The following is a 19,338-nucleotide window of genomic DNA, read 5'->3' as shown; positions in this document are numbered from 1 at the left end:
TGTATAAAAACTTATAGGAATATACCCAATAATGATCAGCCGAAAACTAGCCCGACTTTCAGTCGAAGCTCTATATGCCCCGCACTGAAATTTCCGTCTTACATGCATAGCCTCGCTAGTGTCAGTCTAAGCAAAGGTTATAAAAACAAGAAGGAGGCAAACGCCAAAGGCGCAACAACATGAGCAGGACACGCACGCACACATATGCACATAGGAGAGCCATATATGCATATGTGTGTCTGTTGGAGGCGGGGCCTTGCGGCATGTGTGAACTTTTTAACCAAACTCGTGCCAAAGTCAACAAAACTGCGAACAAGGAGCCAGCTGCTGCTCCGACTCCTGCTACTGCTACTGCTGCTCCTGCTGGTAGCCACTTGGACATTAAATGCAATGCAAGAGGCAGAACAGCCAAAGGATAGACAGGCAGCGCCGACAGGCTGACAGACAACTCGGGCAGCGAGTCAGCGAGGCGACCATCTATCAAAGCGAAGATGCGCTTGCCCACAGCCTCAGGATAATCACATTCAAAAGGAAAATGAAGCGAGCTGCAAAAACATGACCAAAGATTGGCAGCTGCACCAGACAGCGGCCCAGTGGACGACTCCTGCCGAGCAGTGGGCCAAACAGGAAGCTGCAAAAGAGAAAAATGATGTGAGTTGCGAGCTGTGAGACTTGGGCCAGCAGAAACTAACTGAACTTTTGACTGATGGACGCAACGAGACGTTGTGGATCTGACTCACCGACTATTTGATTGACTGATTGTCTGACTGACTCGCTGACTGATTGACTGATTGACTGACTGACGTGACAGTCGCTCAGTTATTTTATTGACAACTTTCTCTCAATTTTTATTTTTTTTTTCAATTTTAACGAAGCTTGCGGCAAATTGTTGTTAACTGGCTGCCAGCTTTGCCCTCGACTGCATAAATTAATCAGGAAATCGACTGCGACAGCCACCCAACCACCCCACCACCCAACCACTCAACCACCTTCGGCCTTCTGTCTTTGCAGCTCCAGTCGGACTCTCCCTAATCTTTTTTGTCACCTGTCTGCTTCCTGAAGTGCTTAGTCGCATAACGTCCAGGATATTTCAACAATTTTTAGACGCATAGATTTATCTTACTCTCGCTCATATTTTTTGCTTCTCTTCCTTGCGCTGATAGTCACGCAAATATTTTCATCAACGTTTCGTTTCCTGATTGAATTCCGACTGCTCGATTGCCCGTTTCCGTTGCCCCCAATAGAAATTCTATAAAAGCGAAAAGTTAACTTGCCAAATATTTCTAATACAAATTCAAATTGAGTGTCTGCTCACTGAGTGTTGCATTCACTTCACTAAACAACTTATAACCGTTTGGAATATTGATTTTGTCAAATATTTAGCTCTTTTTATTTGCTATATATTCAGTTTATATTATCTCAAGATCTTGTTTGCTTTTATTGCAATTCAGCAAAGTTCTGTGAATCGTTTACTCGGGTATTTTATTAGTAAACAAGGCTTTACTGATCCACTTTATATATTAACTAGGCTCAAGCGGTTTATAACCGTTTATATGAAACTCAACTTTCTTTAAAATATTTCATATTTCTGGAATCTCATCTTAGAGAGAAATAAAGCAATCATACAGCAATTACTTTTCAAGACTTTACCCGCTAACTATTCATAACCGTTTCAACATTGTATATTTCAAGATTAATTTTCTATGAGTGCATCTAGGAGCTCGAAGACTTTCTTAAATAGCTTTGATTTTCCTGGAGTCCTATCTAAGCAAACCTTAAATCAATCATGGGGCACAAAATGAGTTTTACACCAAGACTCTACCCGCTTACATTCCAAACCCGTTACACACTAGTCTTAAATGCGAATAGTACTACATTTCCATATTAACTTTCTATGAGTACATCCAAAAGTTCGAATACTAAAGCGAACAGCGTTTGAGGAATCTCAACGTCAACTTTCAATTACAATTTCAAACTCTCGATCGTTTAGAAAACAAATAAAAAATGAAACCCAATCGGAAATACCTAGAGCAAACAAACGACGTCGCCGCCGCCGCTTGACAAACTGTCTCCATTTTCATTTGCATGATAAAAAACACAAGAAAAAAGTGCCCAAAAGCAAAACAAAGAAAACAAAAACTGGCAACGCGATTCGGGTAAATCGAGAGAATGCATATTTATTTGCTTAAAGTATCTGTATTTGTATCCGTATTTGTATCAGCGTCTAGTTGCGCGACTTTATCGCTAAGCGGCATCGAAATGTGAGCGATATGTGAATAGATTTTCCATTTGCTGTTGCTGCTGTTGCTAGTGGTTCTTTGTCGCTTTGTTGTTGCCCGTGTTGCATGAGTAATGGGCGTCTGCTTGCCACGCTGCAGATGCAAATGTATCTGAACGTATCTGAGCATCTGAACGCATATATAAATAGTATTTCAGTTGAACGCACAGCCAAAATAGCAAAAGCCGGGAAGCCTTTTGCCTTCTGCCTTCTGCCTTCTGGCTTCTGCCATTTGCCTTTTGCGCCTCGCTTTAGCGTATTGTATTTCACAAATTTTCGTTTCAATTTGACACAAATCGGCGGCACAACAGTAAACTCATCCGTGCCTCGCCCCCTCCGCCTACTGCTCGGAAACAAGAGGTGATCAGAGCACGACATTTGTCTACAGTATGTGCTGAAAGTTTGAATACACTCTTGCAGCGATGTCAGCATGACACACGAGACATTTGATTCAGCTGCGAAAGTTTTTACTTCATTAAGTTTGCATTTGTTGCGATTCGAAAAGGTTTTCTCAAAGAACAATAGAGAAAGGTTGACGATTAAATCTGTGATAAATATTGTTGTTACGATATATTGGACTATGATATAGAGAAGCTAAGATTAAAATTGCCATAATGTATGCAAGACTGGGTAGTGAGTAGAGACAGAGAGTGAGAGTGAGAGAAATAGAGCTAGAGTACGAGACATGGAGCGTAGAAGTGATATATAGAGAATATATAGAGTTAGAAAGGTGTAGATAATGAGAGAGCTAGAGAGATAATGAAAATGATAGAGATAGGTTTGAAAGGTAGAGGAAAAAAGTTAGACGACAGTAAGAGATAAAGATAGAGAGAGTGGGAGAAATAGAGTTTGTGATGGAAAGAAATGAAATGGAGGGAGAAAGATGGTAAATGAGAAAGATAGACAGAGATGGACAGGGAATAAATAGAAGAGAGGGTGAGAGATAGAGAGTGGGAGAGACAAAGATATAGAGATGGTAAGTGAGAAGTGAGAGCTAAAAATTGTGAACTCCAATTAAATCTAAGAATCGATTTCCATTTACTGCAGTTGCCCAATTGGCAGGAGCAAATGAAGCAAGAAATTTGGCGTCTTAGAAGATTAAAACCTAGACAGCGTAGAATGAGTAAACGGAACTAAAAACATTAATCTCTTAATGCCCTATCAGCAATATATGTGTATATATGTATATATATATACTCAAATTTCTGTATGAATACAAAATCAACTAAAGCAAAATCATCCTTAATAGAGAGCATCGAAAGCGTCTCCTTGATGCGCGCATTATGCGTTTCAATTGACTGAGTAGAGTGTCTCCCTCTCTCTCTCTCTCCTTTGTCTCTCACTCAGTCTGTCGAGTGTTTTCCATGCGATAGCAGCAAATACATTTTCAATGCATACAATTACTTCCAGTGAACTGCTTGCGAAATTAAAATTAAATTACGCCTCAGGGCGGCAGCAAATCGGAGGCGGGGCAGGTCGTAAAAGTTCATTAAGTTATGTATAAGTATGCGACTGTGCGTGTGTGTGTGTGTGTGTCTGCACTCTGCTAGTTGACACGAAAAATGACACAAAGCAACGGCACCTACTACCAGCTATCATATATGAGAAAGAGAGAGAGAGAGAGAGAGAGAGGGAGTGTGTGCAGTGGCTGCTGTCCCACTTGTGCACATCATTAAGTAGCTAAGACAATCGTGCCAATCATTAAAAATCTGGGGGAGCATAACGCTTGGAGTGGCCAAGCGTTGACTGCAATGCGGACATCATCACTAGCTATCAACACGTTCCGCCGACCTGTCTAACACTATTGCAGTTGGACCAGGCGCTCATGTTTATAGACGCCCTAGATTAGGTCTTTGTCAGCACATTTCTCGAGTGTCTGCTGTGTGGGAGATGTCTCTCTCTCTCTATCTCCTTCTCTCTCTCTGTCCCTTACTCTCTTTCTTTGCGCTGTGTCTGTGTGCTCGAGTGGCAATAGCTGCTGAACAGCATCCAAAAGCATAAGCTGCAACGCGAGTGGCTGCCCACTTGAGCTGCGTGCCCCCAGCTGCTTGTTCCGGCTGGCCCATAGACGCAGCCCGGCCAAAAGAGGCTCGAGTCGAAGGCTAAGACAGGCATGCCCAGAGTTATGTATTGTGCGGCAAATGGCATGCGATCGCAGTCGGCGACAGTTGCCGTTGCTGCAGTGTGCAAAGTGCGAAGCTTCAAGTGCTCAAAGGCATAATCGTCGCTTAACCGGTTCACCTGCTTCCCTATTTAAGCGAAACGGTTACCAACTGTCGAATGAAAAAGCCATAGAGATAGACTTGTTGGCTACTAAATCATTTTTACGTGACTTTTGCTTGACACTTGTGATATATGTCATTTATTAAAAGTGTATTACCGTTTCATAACCGGCTCATATCGGTTTTGCTAGCCTTATTTCATATGATACGTTTAATAAACGTAATTTGTTTCTGTCTTATCCACACTTTCTGTCGCTCACTCTCTCTCTCGATCTTTCTCGTTCTCTGTCTATATCTCTCTCTCTCTTTCTCTCTTACTCTCTCTATTTATCTTCCGAAATCCCGTTTCCTCTCTACTACCCCTAACCTCTCATTTCTCCATTCCTCCCTCTCTCCCCTTCACTCTCTGTCTTTCCATCTCTATCTCTTTTCCTCTCTCCTATCCTCCTTTATACATTCTCCCGATCTCGCCATCAATTGATCTTCAAGACTTTTACAAACTGATCTCCGAATTCTTCATATTCTAATAGCTGAACATAACGGATTTACAACAGGTTTATAACTGACTTATAACCGATTTATAACAGCTTATTCAAATATAGAAATTTCTTTAAAATTTTCTGCAAAATTTGCTAACCGTTCGCTCACTTGTGATAACCGTTTCAGAGCCAACCGCAAGTCACACGACGTTTTACAACACTACGCGGCAGAGCTGCAACTGCAGCTGCAGACTTAAGATTAATGTAGACTTTTCTTGTGCTCTGGCTGGGCAAGTCTTTAATTTAACACAAGATTTTTCAGACTTTGGCTAATTTAACAAGCCAGCCAACCAGCGAATGCCAAAAGCAAAAAGCTACAAAAACAACAAGAAATACAATAAAAATTATATATACATATATATATATATAAAAGGGAAAGATTGAAGACATATACATACATATATACAGCAAATGGGCAGAGATAACAAAAGGCAGCAGAGGGAAAGCACACACACACATAGACACACTCTCTAGCACACACACACACACACTTGTAGCAGAAAAAAATTTCAAGTTGGGGCCACTATTGAAGAAGCCATTTGAAAATTTGAAAATTTTTTTGGCACAGGTACAAAAAACGTGAAAAATAAAAGCAAGAAAAACGAGAGCAACAACAGCAAAAACAGCTGGCGGCCAAAATAAAGAGACAAACCAAAGACCGCATTGACTCTTCAACTATTGCGGCACAAGCACACATGAATCTATGTGTGTGTGTGTGTGTGTGTAGATATGCACTATAGGTTATAATATGTTAGCGTAATGCCGAGTGCCATTCTGATGATGGGCGGAGCCAACAATTTTCCTAAACAAAAACACAAACGGGGCGACAACAACACAAAAAAAAAAAGGCCAATGCAGCTACACTCGAGTGTGTTTGTATGTGTGTGTGTGTGTGCAATGCGGCGGTGGATGTGTTGGCGGCAGCACAGACTGCAACACTCCAAGTTGGCCATCAAAAGGCATCTTGTAGTTGTCTACTCCCCCCGCCTACTCCCTTTTTGCCATTTTTTTTTTGGCCAGCCTTTCGAGTTTGGGCATCAAATTTGGTTAATATATGTGGCACAGAGTGCAGCCGCCTTTTGATTAGCCTAATGAAAACTATGCAGCATATAATGGAGATACCACTAGTCCACTCCACCCCCTCTCTCCCGTCTCCTGCCGTCATGTGCCCGCCTTTTGCCCCGTGCAGCTGGCACATTCTCTGGGTCTGCCGCCAATTGACGTCAAATTACGTCGCCGGCATGGCAAAATCTCAAGCATTTCATCAATTACAATTTCAATTTAAGCAAAAACCCGTTGTCGTTCATTGTATTCGATCGTCAAATAAACAACTCAACTGAAAAATGAATCAATTCGTTGCCTCATTTAAATTGCCCTATGAATATCTATGCATATGCATATATGCGATATATATGCATATGTGTGTACATATATATGTATATTTATGTGTATCTATCTATATTGACTAATTGAATTGAAGCAAATTGTATACAGATACATACTCTATAGATGTAAAGCTAATTTTGTTTAATTTTTTCAATTTGAGCCAGACTTTTTTAAAGTATATATAAATATACATAGATATAGACATAGAAAAAATAGATATAGTTATAGATAGATAGATAGTTATAGATAGATATAGTTATATATATATAGCTGTAAAGTAGTACATTACAGAGAGCTTGTTAACATAGAACTGTTAGCTCTAATGTAATATACATAATGCTAATTGAGTGCTTGCGAAAATTTTCGCATATCGCAACTAATTTCTGAGATTCGTTTGGGATGTGGGCCAAGACTTACCTGGACTGGTCTGCCAGCTGAGGCCGCCAATGAACATTTTCCTAAAAAGAAACAAACAAAAAGAGTGAATTTAACAGACATTAGACAAACAGAGAGAAAGAGAGAGAGAGAGAGGGCGACAAATGGAGCGTATGCATTAAGTGACGTACTACAAAAGATAAATGTTTATGCTATGAATAAAAAAAAACCAGAGCAGCAGCAACAACAGCAAGAACTGCAACAATTTCGACTTATATCTTATATCAATGATGTCTCGCTGCCATTGTATCAGAGATCATAATGATGATGATGATGATGATGAAGGTGGCTGCTGACTGTTGTCTTCGTCATTATTTAAATCATAGAAAATAAGCCGCTTTCCCGGCATTGTTTTCAAGCTGCAAAATCTCACAGACCCAGCCGAAAGCTTAAAAAAAAACGCAGATAGAAACAAAAACAAAAGCAAAGGCTGCGACTGCGACAATGATTATGAAAACTTCAACAAACTGCAAAAGAGCGCAACAGTGGCAACAATGTTGCAACATGGCTGGTTGGGGTGGGCGGGGGTGTGGCATGTTGCTGCTGCAGCCGGGCAGAGTGGGGGTGGCTTTGGCGGTGCGACACGAAAAACGAATGTAAAACACACACAAAAATGCATAGAAACACAAATTGCAATGAAAAGCAAGAGAGAGCGAGCGAGCGAGAGAGAGAAAGAGAGAGAGAGGAGCACATGCAACTAAATGAAAATGTTAATAAAATGTGCTGCAACAACAACAACAACAACAACAGCAACAGCAGCGGAACGCAAAGTAAGCTAAAAGAAAAACTAAACCAGCGAACGGAAGAAGCGTCAACAACAGACAAGGAGAAAGGGAAAAGGAGATACAAGGAGAAGCGGAATGGGGGGCAGACAGGCTGTAAAGAGGGGCAGAGGGGAAAATCAGAGCGGGTAAGAGCAGGAGGGGGGTCACAGAGGCAGCAGACAGAGGTGCAGTGATAGAGACAGAGAGACAGAGAGAGAGAGAGAGAGAGAGAGAGAGAGAGAGACAGAGAGAGAGGGAGACTGAGAGACAACCACACAGAAGGTGGTTGAGCTGAGTTACTAACAACCTTTTCTTTCGTTTCTTTTTTTTTTTTCTGTGGGCTCTGCAAGCACTTTAAATGACTTGGATGATGGCCAGTGGAATTGGGTCTAAAAGAACAAAAACAAACAAAAATCAAACAGAGAACAAAAAAATTTGTTGCAGTTTGCATGCCGCACAATTTGTCATTAATCAGTGTTTCGCAATAGTTTTGCTTGAATATTTGGCAATGCTTCGGCTTTTCGACTAAAAGGAACAAGTTTTAATAGACAATAATCAAGCGAGAAACTACAAAGTTTAGATTGATAAAGTATTTAGAACAGGCATTGGTAACTGATAGAAGTTGAAAAAGTTAAAGGAGATATCGAATATTATTATATACATATATTGACAAAGAATATAATAAGTATATATAATAAATTGACAAAGAAACTTAAGGGAAATAGTCTTAATATTCTTGCCTATTGACGATGAGGAATATCATGTAGATTTAGAGCAATGCTCTATATGACAAGACGAGATACGACAAATCAAAGGCTAAAATCGTAAGGCTTAAGTCAGGAGATCATGTCCAGGCAGCAAGCTAAGTTAGACTCCAGTTACTAAGGCCCGTTTTTGATTGTTGACGTACCAGATAGCACCATGGTACCAGACAGGAAGTTGCCAACTATATGTATTGCTGCGGCATCTGAGATGTGAGTGCTATGAAATTGTATTGCTGAGCCATCAGACATGTGAATGCTATGAAATTGTATCAGTATCAGAGATGTACGTAAATGCCAGAAAGCACAATCTCTAGACTGTAGGCTCAGGATTTTAATAACTTTTGTAATAGTCTAATTCAAAATAAATTAGTTCTGAAATAAGATAAATGAAGGAGAGAAAGGAGAGTTATTTAAATTCAGATATCGATTGGCAATATCGATAGTTAGAACTCCCTAATAGAATGGCGAGATCGTCTGAAGACGGTTCGAGAGCAGTTGAACTGCAATAGTCGAGATGAACGCACGTACACGTAATTCACTAAGCGCCAGCGCTAAAGACCAAACGGCGGCAAGTGCCGTTACAAATGTGAGGCCAATTATGTCGGCTGGTGAAATAGCAAAATTGGATAGTTTTACTAACGAGCCGACACGAAAATTATGTATGATCATGTAAAAATGTAATATCAACTACATTTTAATAAAAGTAAATATTTTAAATTAAAAATATTTAAAAAAGCAGATAAATCAAATAAAAATTGAAAAATTGAATTATAAATAAAAATTTTAAAAAATATTAAAATAACATGTTTAAATTTTTTATTATATATAAACGATTTTAATTTAAAAGAATTTTTTATAATTTATAACTTGTATTATTTTATATTATTTATTTTAGCAAGCGATGATTAGTATATAAACAACTAATATATATATTATAATTAAGTTAATAAATAAACTACAAATTTTAGCATTAGCATTAGTCGATGCAGCGATTAAAGCCAACTAAAATTCAACACGTGGAGATTACGAGAAATCGAATTCGACTAGAACTGACGTGGCTTTAACACGTTTGAGCGTTATAAAACAAAACTTTTGTTGTTGATTCACCATGGATAAATTACATTAAACTTGTAATTACATGGTAAACAAAAAGCAGTGCTAGTTATTAACTAGAAGTTAATCCATTTCTAATGCCAATTAATAAGTTCCCACGTTCTATGCAAATATATTTGGATATTTTCCCAATATGAATCACGCCTTAAGTATTCAATAACTTCTCTTTGGCCACCTCAGTTCATACACTTTAGCTATGTTTACCTTGCCTACCGAGATGAAATGTAAAACCCTTCAATAAACATATTCTAGAAAATAGAGAAAAAAAAAACAACTCTTTACCTGCACATGCTTCAGCTTCTCATTCAGCTGGCTTTTTCCATTTTATTTGCGTCTTATTTTCAGTTCATTTTTCTTTCGGCATTTTTCTATGCATTGAGATCATCTATCACATTTGATTTGCACTTTGTCGTCGCATTGAAGGCGACATTCAATGGCGACTCTATTTTTTTTCTGATCCGCAAATATTTGTATTCATTTCATAATTTTTCAACATTTCTGTCAACGAGTCTCTCTTTCTCTCTCTCTCTGTCTGTCTCTGTCTCTCGGGGTGTGCGTGTGTCAGGTAACCTTCGTACGCAGCATGCACCGTGCTGCTGTTAGCCCCACTTTGTTTTCCCAGCTCCCGCTACTTATCCATACAAATCACAAACTCACAGCCATTGCCTCCCCCATCAACTGACTGCATACCAAGCGACCCACCTAACCAGCCACCCACCACCCGGCTCCTGCCTCGGTTCCGCTGCCCAATTGCGGCTGCACCAAATAAATGCGACCTTGTCCTACACTGGCAATTTGTGTGTGTTCTGCAGCTCGAACCGAACCGAACGAGACGAGCTGCGTGCGAGCTCGCCTCTCTCTCTCTCTCTCTGCTCGCTTCTCTCCGCCCGCTGCTCGCTCACAGTTCGCGCTATTCGGAAATCGCGTTGCTTGCCGCGACGTCCAGCTGCGTGACGCGTAATTGCCGCCTGCCATTGCAAGCAACAACAACAACAACAACATAGAGCAACCGACAGCCAATGCACAACAAAATAAGTGTCGATGCAGTTAAGGTTCTAGGCTGACAAATACCCTGGATTATGGTTTGTAGCTGGTATCAATATAAATGGAAATTTATCATTTATTAAAGATAATAAAATAATAATAATAAAGTATCGTTAGAAAGTAACAAAAATTAAATATAAAATACGAAACGTAGAATTGAAGTCAAATGAAAAAAAAAATAATACTAATAAAGAAGTATTTTTATATTTTAAAAAATAAATAAATAAATGAAATTAAAATTAAGCCTGGATTTCACTTTATTATTTGCAAAATACATATAAGACTTTAAAGAAATTATTATCTAGGAATGAAAGGCTTGTATCAATTAAAAATATACAAATATCAATTTAAATTTATTTAAAAAATATTTTTTTACTATATTAATATTAATTTTTTTATATATTATATTAATAATTTTTTTTTTTAATATATTAATATAACAATTTGATTCTGCTAAAAATGCTATTGGCAGGCAATATATTTAATAATAATTATTATTTTATTTTTTTATGGATTTCTGAAAGTCGAGACTACACACTTGTATGTATAGCAATAAATAAAAATATGTAAATAAAATTTGCCCTGGAGAGGTAAATCAAAGAAACTGAAACATAGATTGCTGAAAACAAAAACAAACAATTGCTGAAAACTTTTTGACATTTTGGGCAAATTGAAATTGGACTCGATTAACGTCTGGCCTAGAAGTTACTTTAATTTCCCCTACAACTTGAATTGAAATTGAAATTTTGAGCTCTAGAATGCTGTGAAAATAAATTTTCGCAGCTTTATCTCAACATATAAAAATATATATAAATTTGCTCCAAGCTGCAAAAATCTTCTACGCTTAAGTTCAAGCCACATGGCCAAAGTTGGCATTGACCAAAATTATTTTAGTTGTCAACAAACGGAGCCAGAGCCAGAGTGAAGGAGATGAAGGACTTGTGCCATTCAAAGATTACGCATACGTCGCGTGCAACGCTACGAAAATGGCAGTCAATGTGTTGATTGTTGCCGTTGCCTATCTGGCTGACTGTCTGGTATTATTCCCGCGGGTAATGCCGGGCAGCAGCAGCAGCAGCAGCAACAGTAGAAGCAGCAGCATCAAGCACGACAACAGCTTTGATGACGAGTGCTTTGTCTCTTGGGCGACGTCGATGGCTTCTAGTTTTGCAGCTATTTACAGATTTCCCACAAGTCCGCAAACATAACAAAAAACACGTCTCGAGTGTGTGAGTCTGTGAGAGTGTGTCTCTGTGTGTGTGTGTGTGAATGTGTTTATGTGCGTGCTAAGCTGGCAGTCATAAACAAGTCAACGCAACATGTCCGATTAGTAGTGCAACCACCGACTGACATTTGTCACCGCTGACGTCGCTGCGTCAGATACTCAGCGGGGCGGGGGTAGAGTGGGCGCCAGCTGAATATAGTAAGGGTACCGGCGACCCTCTCGCTCTCTCTCTCGCTCTCTCTCTCTCTTCCTCTTGGCCTCTGGCTGGCTGGCTTTGGCTCGGTCACATTTGCTTGCATTACGAAATAATTGTAAAGCGCACGTCACTTTTCTATAGGCCTGCAAACGAAGCCGGAGCCCCAAACCCAGCAGCCAGACAAATACAGGCGCACACACTCACACACACACACACACACACACACCCGCACACACTCGCACACACACACTTGTGCCATTCATGCGCAAGTCGTCACCCATTCACTGGCTCTCTGGGCTCTAGCTTTGGCGCTGGTTTGGGCTCTGGCCGGGCTTTGGCGCTGAGCTCTGGGTTTGAGTTCTACGCTTTGCTCTTTATAAAGCAGTCCCGCCCACCTCCACATGCTCTCTCTCTCTCTCTCTCCATGCCCGTCGCCTCGTTCAACCTCGACCGCCGTTTGCCGCTTGTTTGCCATTCAAAATCCGTTCAGACTTTCTATGCGCATAGAAAATTGTTGCTCTCTCGCTTGCACACACACACACACACACGCACTCACACACATGCATCCATTCGCCCATGCCACGCCCCACTCAAGCTGCGTTTCCCTGCACTAGTTGACGTTTTTCTATTGTGGCTTCATTGTTGAATAGAAAAATGTGCAAAATAGTAACGAAAAAAAAAAAAGAAGTGGAGAAAAAAAATAAAATATATATATAAATAATACACATAAACGAGAGGCAAGAAAATAGCAAAACAGCCCAACTCCCCGCCCCTTGGGGGCACACGCATGCAGAGCGTAGCAGACATCGTCGCTGCCTCACATGGAAATAAAAGTGCAGATCTTGTAACTTTAGTAATTTTTCACATGACAAATTATGTGAGCGGTGCCACCAACAAAGGGCCACCACGGCTGAAGTGGGGGCCGTTAGCGGCGGTGGCGGTGCAAAGTGGTCGCCGAAGTGCAGCACACACACACACACACACATGCACATGCACCACAGTGCACTGACAAAAGCCCAAAGCAGCTAAATGGGCCAACGTTGTGCAAGTGCCGGAGCATGCGAGCGTGCGACAGACCTGCGGCTGGTCATTCGGCAGTCGGACAAGAGATGAACCAGTGCCTGTCTCTGTGTGTGTGTGTGTGTGTGTGTGTACCACATGAGTTGCAAGTGCAATTGAGCGTGGCAAGTGAAGGGAAGGGAGGGTGGTATGTGGGGAAAGAGAGAAGAGTGCAGAATTGCATATACGACGATCATCAATGCTGGAGCTGCAGTTGGAGTTGGAGTCAGATTTGAAGAGGTTCTTGACTCATCAACTGCAATTTGGAGAGCCTCTCTTTAAGTTCCATTTGGCTGTCCAAGTCGAGCTCCGACCCATTGATGATCGTTATATTAGTAATTCCAGCATCTACTATCCAACTACTTCTTCCCTCTTTCTCTCTCTCTCACTCTCTCTCTCATAATCTTTCTTTCTGTTTCTCTCTCTGTCCATCTGTCTTTCCCTACACCATAGTCTACAAGCTGAGCTTATAACTATTTGAATATTTACATTTAACTAAGAAACAGAGCTCAAGACGAACCAGTGGCTCACTCAGTCCAGCCAAAGAGCGAACCACAGCACAACTGTTCGCAAGACTTTCTGAATGAATTTACAAGAGTTTTATGAGCGACTCAGCTTCAAAGCAAGTGCCACAATTCAAGGCTGCAGCTAAGAATTGTTTCATTGTGTTCTTAAGCTCTTTGAGGCAGTTGCACAAAGCGAAGTACTTGGTTTACACTGTGAACCGGCTGAGAACCAACTGTCTAACTGGGTTCACTCTGTAAGCCTACTAGCTCAAACGATACGTTTAAAATAAAAATGAAATTGTTTCCGTATTTGATTATTTTCTAATTCTATAACGTTTTATACTGTTTTTTTTATTTAATCATTATGTTGTAATTAATTTATGCCTCTACTATACAAAACTCCCATTCGGTCCATTAAAATTCTAACCAAAACACGCCTATGATTCGAAAATTTGCCATTTAATATAATTGAAATCAAAGAAAGTCCATTTACTTCCGACACTTGGAAACAAAAGCGCACACAATGTGCTAGGGTCTATTAACACATATCGATTCAGTTTACATACGCGTTTGCAACACTACACAAATCTATTCTGTTTGCGCTCTATGCCTGCGCTCTCCCTCTCTCTCTCCTTCTCTCTCTCCCTTCCTTTCTTTGTAATGGTTGGCCTTTAAACAAATTATGAAAGGATTTTTCATGCACATAAACGCCAGACCACAAAACCAATGCACAATCTCTAGCTAACCATTTGAAATACTCTGTAAAGGAGCAACTGCAGTTCGTCAGACAGTTTGATATGCATATTAAAAGTAGAAGCAAAAAATTCAGTATTTTTGGTATTTTTTTTGCATTTTTAGTAATTTTTGGTATTTTCTTAGTATTCTTTATAATGTCTAGTTACTCCCAGTTTGTAGTTTAAATCAAAACTTCATAGATCATCGAAATATATAGCACAATTAAAATATAGATTACAGTTTAGAAGGGAAAAATACATTTTATATTATTATTAAGTCTATTTGGTATTTTTAGTATTTTTGGTATTTTTGTAGTATTTTTTGCGATTTCTAGTTATTCACAGCTTTGACTTTAAATTAAGTCTTCATGAGACATTGAAATAGCCGGGACTATTCAAATTTCGACTACAATTTAGAAAGGGAGAATACATTTTAGTCTGTTTGGAAATTTTTTGTATTCTTTAGTATTTTTTTGGTATTTTTCTAGTATTTATTGTATTTTCTTAGTATTTTCGGTACTTTCCAGTCTTATTTGTGAGTTCTTGTTATTCACAGTTTATAGTTTATATCAAGAATTCGTAGAACATCGAAATAGCTGAAACTATTATAATTTAGACTGCAGTTTTGAAAGGGAAAATGAATTTGATATATGTATATTAGTATTTTTAGTATTTTTTAGCATTTTTAGTATTTTTTATTATTTTTTATTATTTATTGTAAGGTCTAGTTATTCTCAGTTTGTAGTTTAAGGTTAGACCTAATAGTACATTAATATAGCCGGAACTACTAAAATTTAGACTACAGCTTAAAAAGGGAGAATTAATTACAAGTATTTTAGTATTTTTGGTATTTTCTTAGTATTTTTTTATGTTCAAGTTATTCACAGTTTGTAGCTTGAAAAGCTAATCAAAAATTAATCAAATATTATATTCATAACTTATTTCTAGGTAAAAATCAAAAGTGTATTCATGGCTGCATTCTATGCAACAACATTTCGAGTTTGTTTTCTATTCTTTCTTATGTCCAACACACACACACACACACACACTTACAGATTGAGGGAGAGAAAACCTGTGGACAATTTGACTCCCGGCTAAGTCAAAACGTCCGATGACTATCAACAGCATCATCAAAATGCAACAACAACAACAGGAATGAAAATAGAAATGGATATGAGACTGGAGAGCTGTGGAGGATGATGATGATGATGATGAAGAGTTGCTGCAATCGCAGCCTGGTTACCATCTCCTGCATGTGTGTGTGTTACATGCACAGAACTAAAAACTAAAGCAAGAGCCCTTCGCAGCTATGCTAAAGCATAAATATGTTTGCCGCACGACAATTGTCTGAGCCGAGCGACACATTCAAGGCGTGCTTGGAGTGGGTGTGCGAGGTTGCTCTGTGGGCGTGGCAGACACGCAACTATTTGTGAGACAGATGTGTGTGTGTGTGTGTGTGCTCGGCACTGAAAAGGTGCTAGACATAGCCCGAGCTGCGTCTAAATGTTGAGGCCAGGCAATGTTTCATATGCAGCGCCCACACCTAACTCTAGCCCCCTCTCCCTCTCACTCACTTCTATGTGTGTGTGTGCGTAATAGAAAAAGAACTTTTTACAGTTGCATCGATTTAATCGTGCGGAAAGCTAAATACACGGACAACCGGCGACGGCGTCTGGAAGCGGCCTAAAAATTGGGATACGCTTGGCTTCAAAGCAACTTTTTCGACTCATTTAAAGCCAGTCAGCGACTCACTCTGCCTCTCTTCCGCTCTCTCTCTATGGGTCTCCTTCTCTCTGCTTCGCATGCAATTTATGTATAATGAATATGGTGGGTGGCTTGTGGCGCTGCACTTTGCGCTTGAAAGGCTGCATTGTGAAAATGTCGGCGATACATTTTTCTTAGCCGCAAGATAGAAAAACTTCGTTCTTTCTTATTGCGTAAGCCGTCTTGTAGGCGGCCGAATGGGCGACCAATAAGCCGTTACAGGCAGCACCCACTATAGGAGACCCCTGTCCTCAGCACCTTCGGCATTTTCTAATGCCGAGCTGCACTTGCTAACTTGTTATTTTGGCTCGGCTGCTGCCAAAAGTTATGACTGCATTTAGCAGCGGCAGCAAAGGCAATGGCAAAAGTTTTTCTTTCTGCCATTGCATTGATTTGCCAACGGAGGATAGTGGAAATAAATACGTATACGTAATTCCATATACATTTAGGCCAAGCATTATGGTGAGCAATTCAAGCATTGCCTCCCCCTTCGTTCCGTTTCGTTGCCCCACCCACTTTGAAACAGCCTGTCAAGCTGCTCCATTTTAATCGAACTGTTTACCCAAAAGTGCAGCTAAAGCAAATGAAAAGTTTCGCAAATGCCGTGTCAGTGCGAGTCTAAGTTTCTCTCCATCTCACTCCACCGTCCCTTTGTATCTCTGCCTCACTTACTGAGATTGTAAATTGAATTTTGATAATGTCAATTGGATACAATGAAGTTTTTGCTTGCGGTTGCAATTGCCCAAAAAGGACAAGCAGAACGAAGCGCTGTTGTGTAACAGTTTTATGTTAAGTGAGCTTAAAGCTTTAACAGCAGCTTAGTAAAGTTGAATCTAAGCTGCTATGTCTGTCTCGTTTCCTTTCTGCATGTAAAGCGAATAAAGAGAAGCTTTTATTTGAGTTGCTCAGAGTTGCAAGAAACCCTCTACCAATGACTCAGAATCAATTTCTGTTATTTTCCTTCAGCCTCTCCATCTCTATAACATACATTTTAATTGTGCTCTCAGTTTTAACAGCAATGTTAGTTAACAGAGCCTGTTGCTAACAGCAGCTTACAGCAACTTTTTGATCAATTATTTTTTTGCCCTTCTACGGATTCGATCTACACAGTTACAATTCTTGTTTTGATAGAGTTCTTCCTCTTTCTCTCTTTCTCTCTCTCTCTCTATCTCTGTATCAATCCACTATATACCCTTCGTCGTCCATTCTTTATAAAAGCATCTCTCTCAAATAACAATTGTCTGTTAATGGAGTACGTATTTAACAGAAGCTTAAATCAAACGTCATTTAAAGCACTTTACAACACTGCCGTCGCTGCAGTGCCACCTCTGTTAGCTCTTAATTGCCCATAAAACATTTGTAAACAACGGGCAAACAACATATTTAAGTCACAGCTAATTTATGCACATGACTAACAAGCCAATTCGTAAAATACAAAAACAAAAAACATGCTAAAAGCTAAACTAAAATGTGGCACGAAATATGAAATTTTTCGACACCTAAAAGAGAGCAAAAAAAACAAAGCAAAGCCCACAGGCATTTTGTACATAAAAACATGTCAATATTTGTGCATAAACAATTTATGTATATTTATTCCAAACACTGATTCGTGTGAAAAAAAAAAAAATTGCATGCATAGCAAAATATGCAAATAATGTTAAGTGGAGTTGTGGCGCCGGGCGTTGACAACTGTTGCTCGGCTGTTATCGATAGGCAAGCAAAGCCACTGTGAAGCCGTACAAATAATTGAGGAAGTAAGAACTGAGTGTATATCATTTGAGCTAGCTTACGAGCTCTGAATTCCTAAATGATTCCAATAATCAGGGAATATTAATCTAAGGCCGCTCAATTTTTCTGATTTGCAAATGTTTGTTCATATAGCAGAAGTTCAAAGTAGTCAACATTAGAATTAATTATTATCGATAACCAAGCAACATCTCTAGGCAAAGAGCGCTGTTCAATGACTGCAATTAGAGCTAAACAGGAGAGAACCAATTCTGTGTTCCAGCTTAAGCAAATGTCCGCAATTGCAGCCAAACACCCGCTCGATAATAACTGTTATCGATATCCAAAACAACATCGATGGCCGCAGTGTTGTGCAACGGTTCGTGCGGCACTTAAAGCAGGACACGGCGCTGATTTTTTGGAATAGAGCCGCTGTAACACTTTGCGCTAATGGCTCTGCCCTCTGGGCACAAATTGCCACAGGTCTCATTATGCACACAGAGAGAGAGAGAGAGAGTGAGAGAGAGAGAGATAGTGATAGAGCGAGAGAGCAAGCATAGCTTATTGGCAGTCAGACGGCAGTTATAAACCAAAAATGACGACAACAATATGGAATTGCGCACACAGCGACACAAAATCATTTGAAAGCAATTACGGCATGGCCGTCCGATCCGCCGGACGGTAGCGAGAGAGGCACAAGAGGCGGGGGCCACGGGGCGGCTGAAAGGGCGACGACGGCCGTGTACAATGAATCAATTTACGAAACGTAACAAAGCCACAATTACAAGCGAGCATAGACAAGAACAAAACGACAATTACGAAAAGAGCAGCGAGTGCAATTGCATTTCCAATTGCAGTTGCTCATTGCAGTTTGTTGCAGTTGCATTTGTTGCCGTTGTCTGTTTTTTTTTTCGACTTCTGTTTCTGCTTTTGTTTTTCTGTGTTTTTTTGGGCCCGCCACACGCGTTAAATGATGCGATGGCCCGTGCAGCTGGCGGAGGGGGTCCATGGACTTAGCCAGAGCCGACGACAACATCAGCGGAGACAACAGCGACAACGACGACGAGAAGAAAACCGCAAACGAGTTGTATTTTTCTTTTTATATTTATTTATATTTTGAATACTCCTTCGAAACAGTAAAGAGAGTATATCTATTTTTGGCGGTAAAGTCTTGATGTGTGGGCATCTCTGATCGGAAACCAACCCAGCCCAGTGGAGCCTGACTAATACGAGATTACTGAATTTATAGAGTAGCTAAAACATATTGTAAAGACGATTATGTAGGCTGGAAGCTTGAGCAAAAGCTGTGGAAATTTCCTCATATAATTAATATCCTCATTAGATTAAGAACTTGAATCTACTTCAATTAAAATAATTTTATGAGTGAAAATTATGAATATTTGCACCCTGATCGAGCATTTTATAGTCGGTTAGTGCCGATTGCATGGCTCTCACTTCTTTTTTTGTGTTTTTAGTTTTTTCTTCTTCTTTTTTTTTTTTTTGGACCCGCGTGTCAGTTGTAATAGATAATTGTCGAAGTCGCATGCCAGTCGTAGCTCATTTTATATACCCTGTAAAGCGAGT

The 19,338-nt window shown here is 39.9% G+C and overlaps 1 protein-coding gene across 5 annotated transcripts in view; it reads right to left on the bottom strand.

The window, feature by feature from the left end:
- Positions 1-19,338, bottom strand: part of Rbp6 (RNA-binding protein 6) — a 195,011-nt gene that overhangs the window by 170,854 nt on the left and 4,819 nt on the right. For all 5 annotated transcript variants that reach the window (XM_018100413.2, XM_018100412.3, XM_089259885.1 and 2 more), the window contains exon 2: positions 6,843-6,883. In XM_018100413.2, coding sequence (XP_017955902.1) covers positions 6,843-6,883 — 41 coding nt within the window. The remainder of the gene's footprint in view (positions 1-6,842; positions 6,884-19,338) is intronic.

Source organism: Drosophila navojoa, chromosome 4 (assembly GCF_054131105.1).
Source record: "Drosophila navojoa isolate 15081-1374.11 chromosome 4, UAZ_NAV_1.0, whole genome shotgun sequence".
Classification (NCBI taxonomy): domain Eukaryota; kingdom Metazoa; phylum Arthropoda; class Insecta; order Diptera; family Drosophilidae; genus Drosophila; species Drosophila navojoa.
Note: the sequence above shows the minus strand (reverse complement) of the source record. Positions and strands in the feature narration are given on the sequence as shown.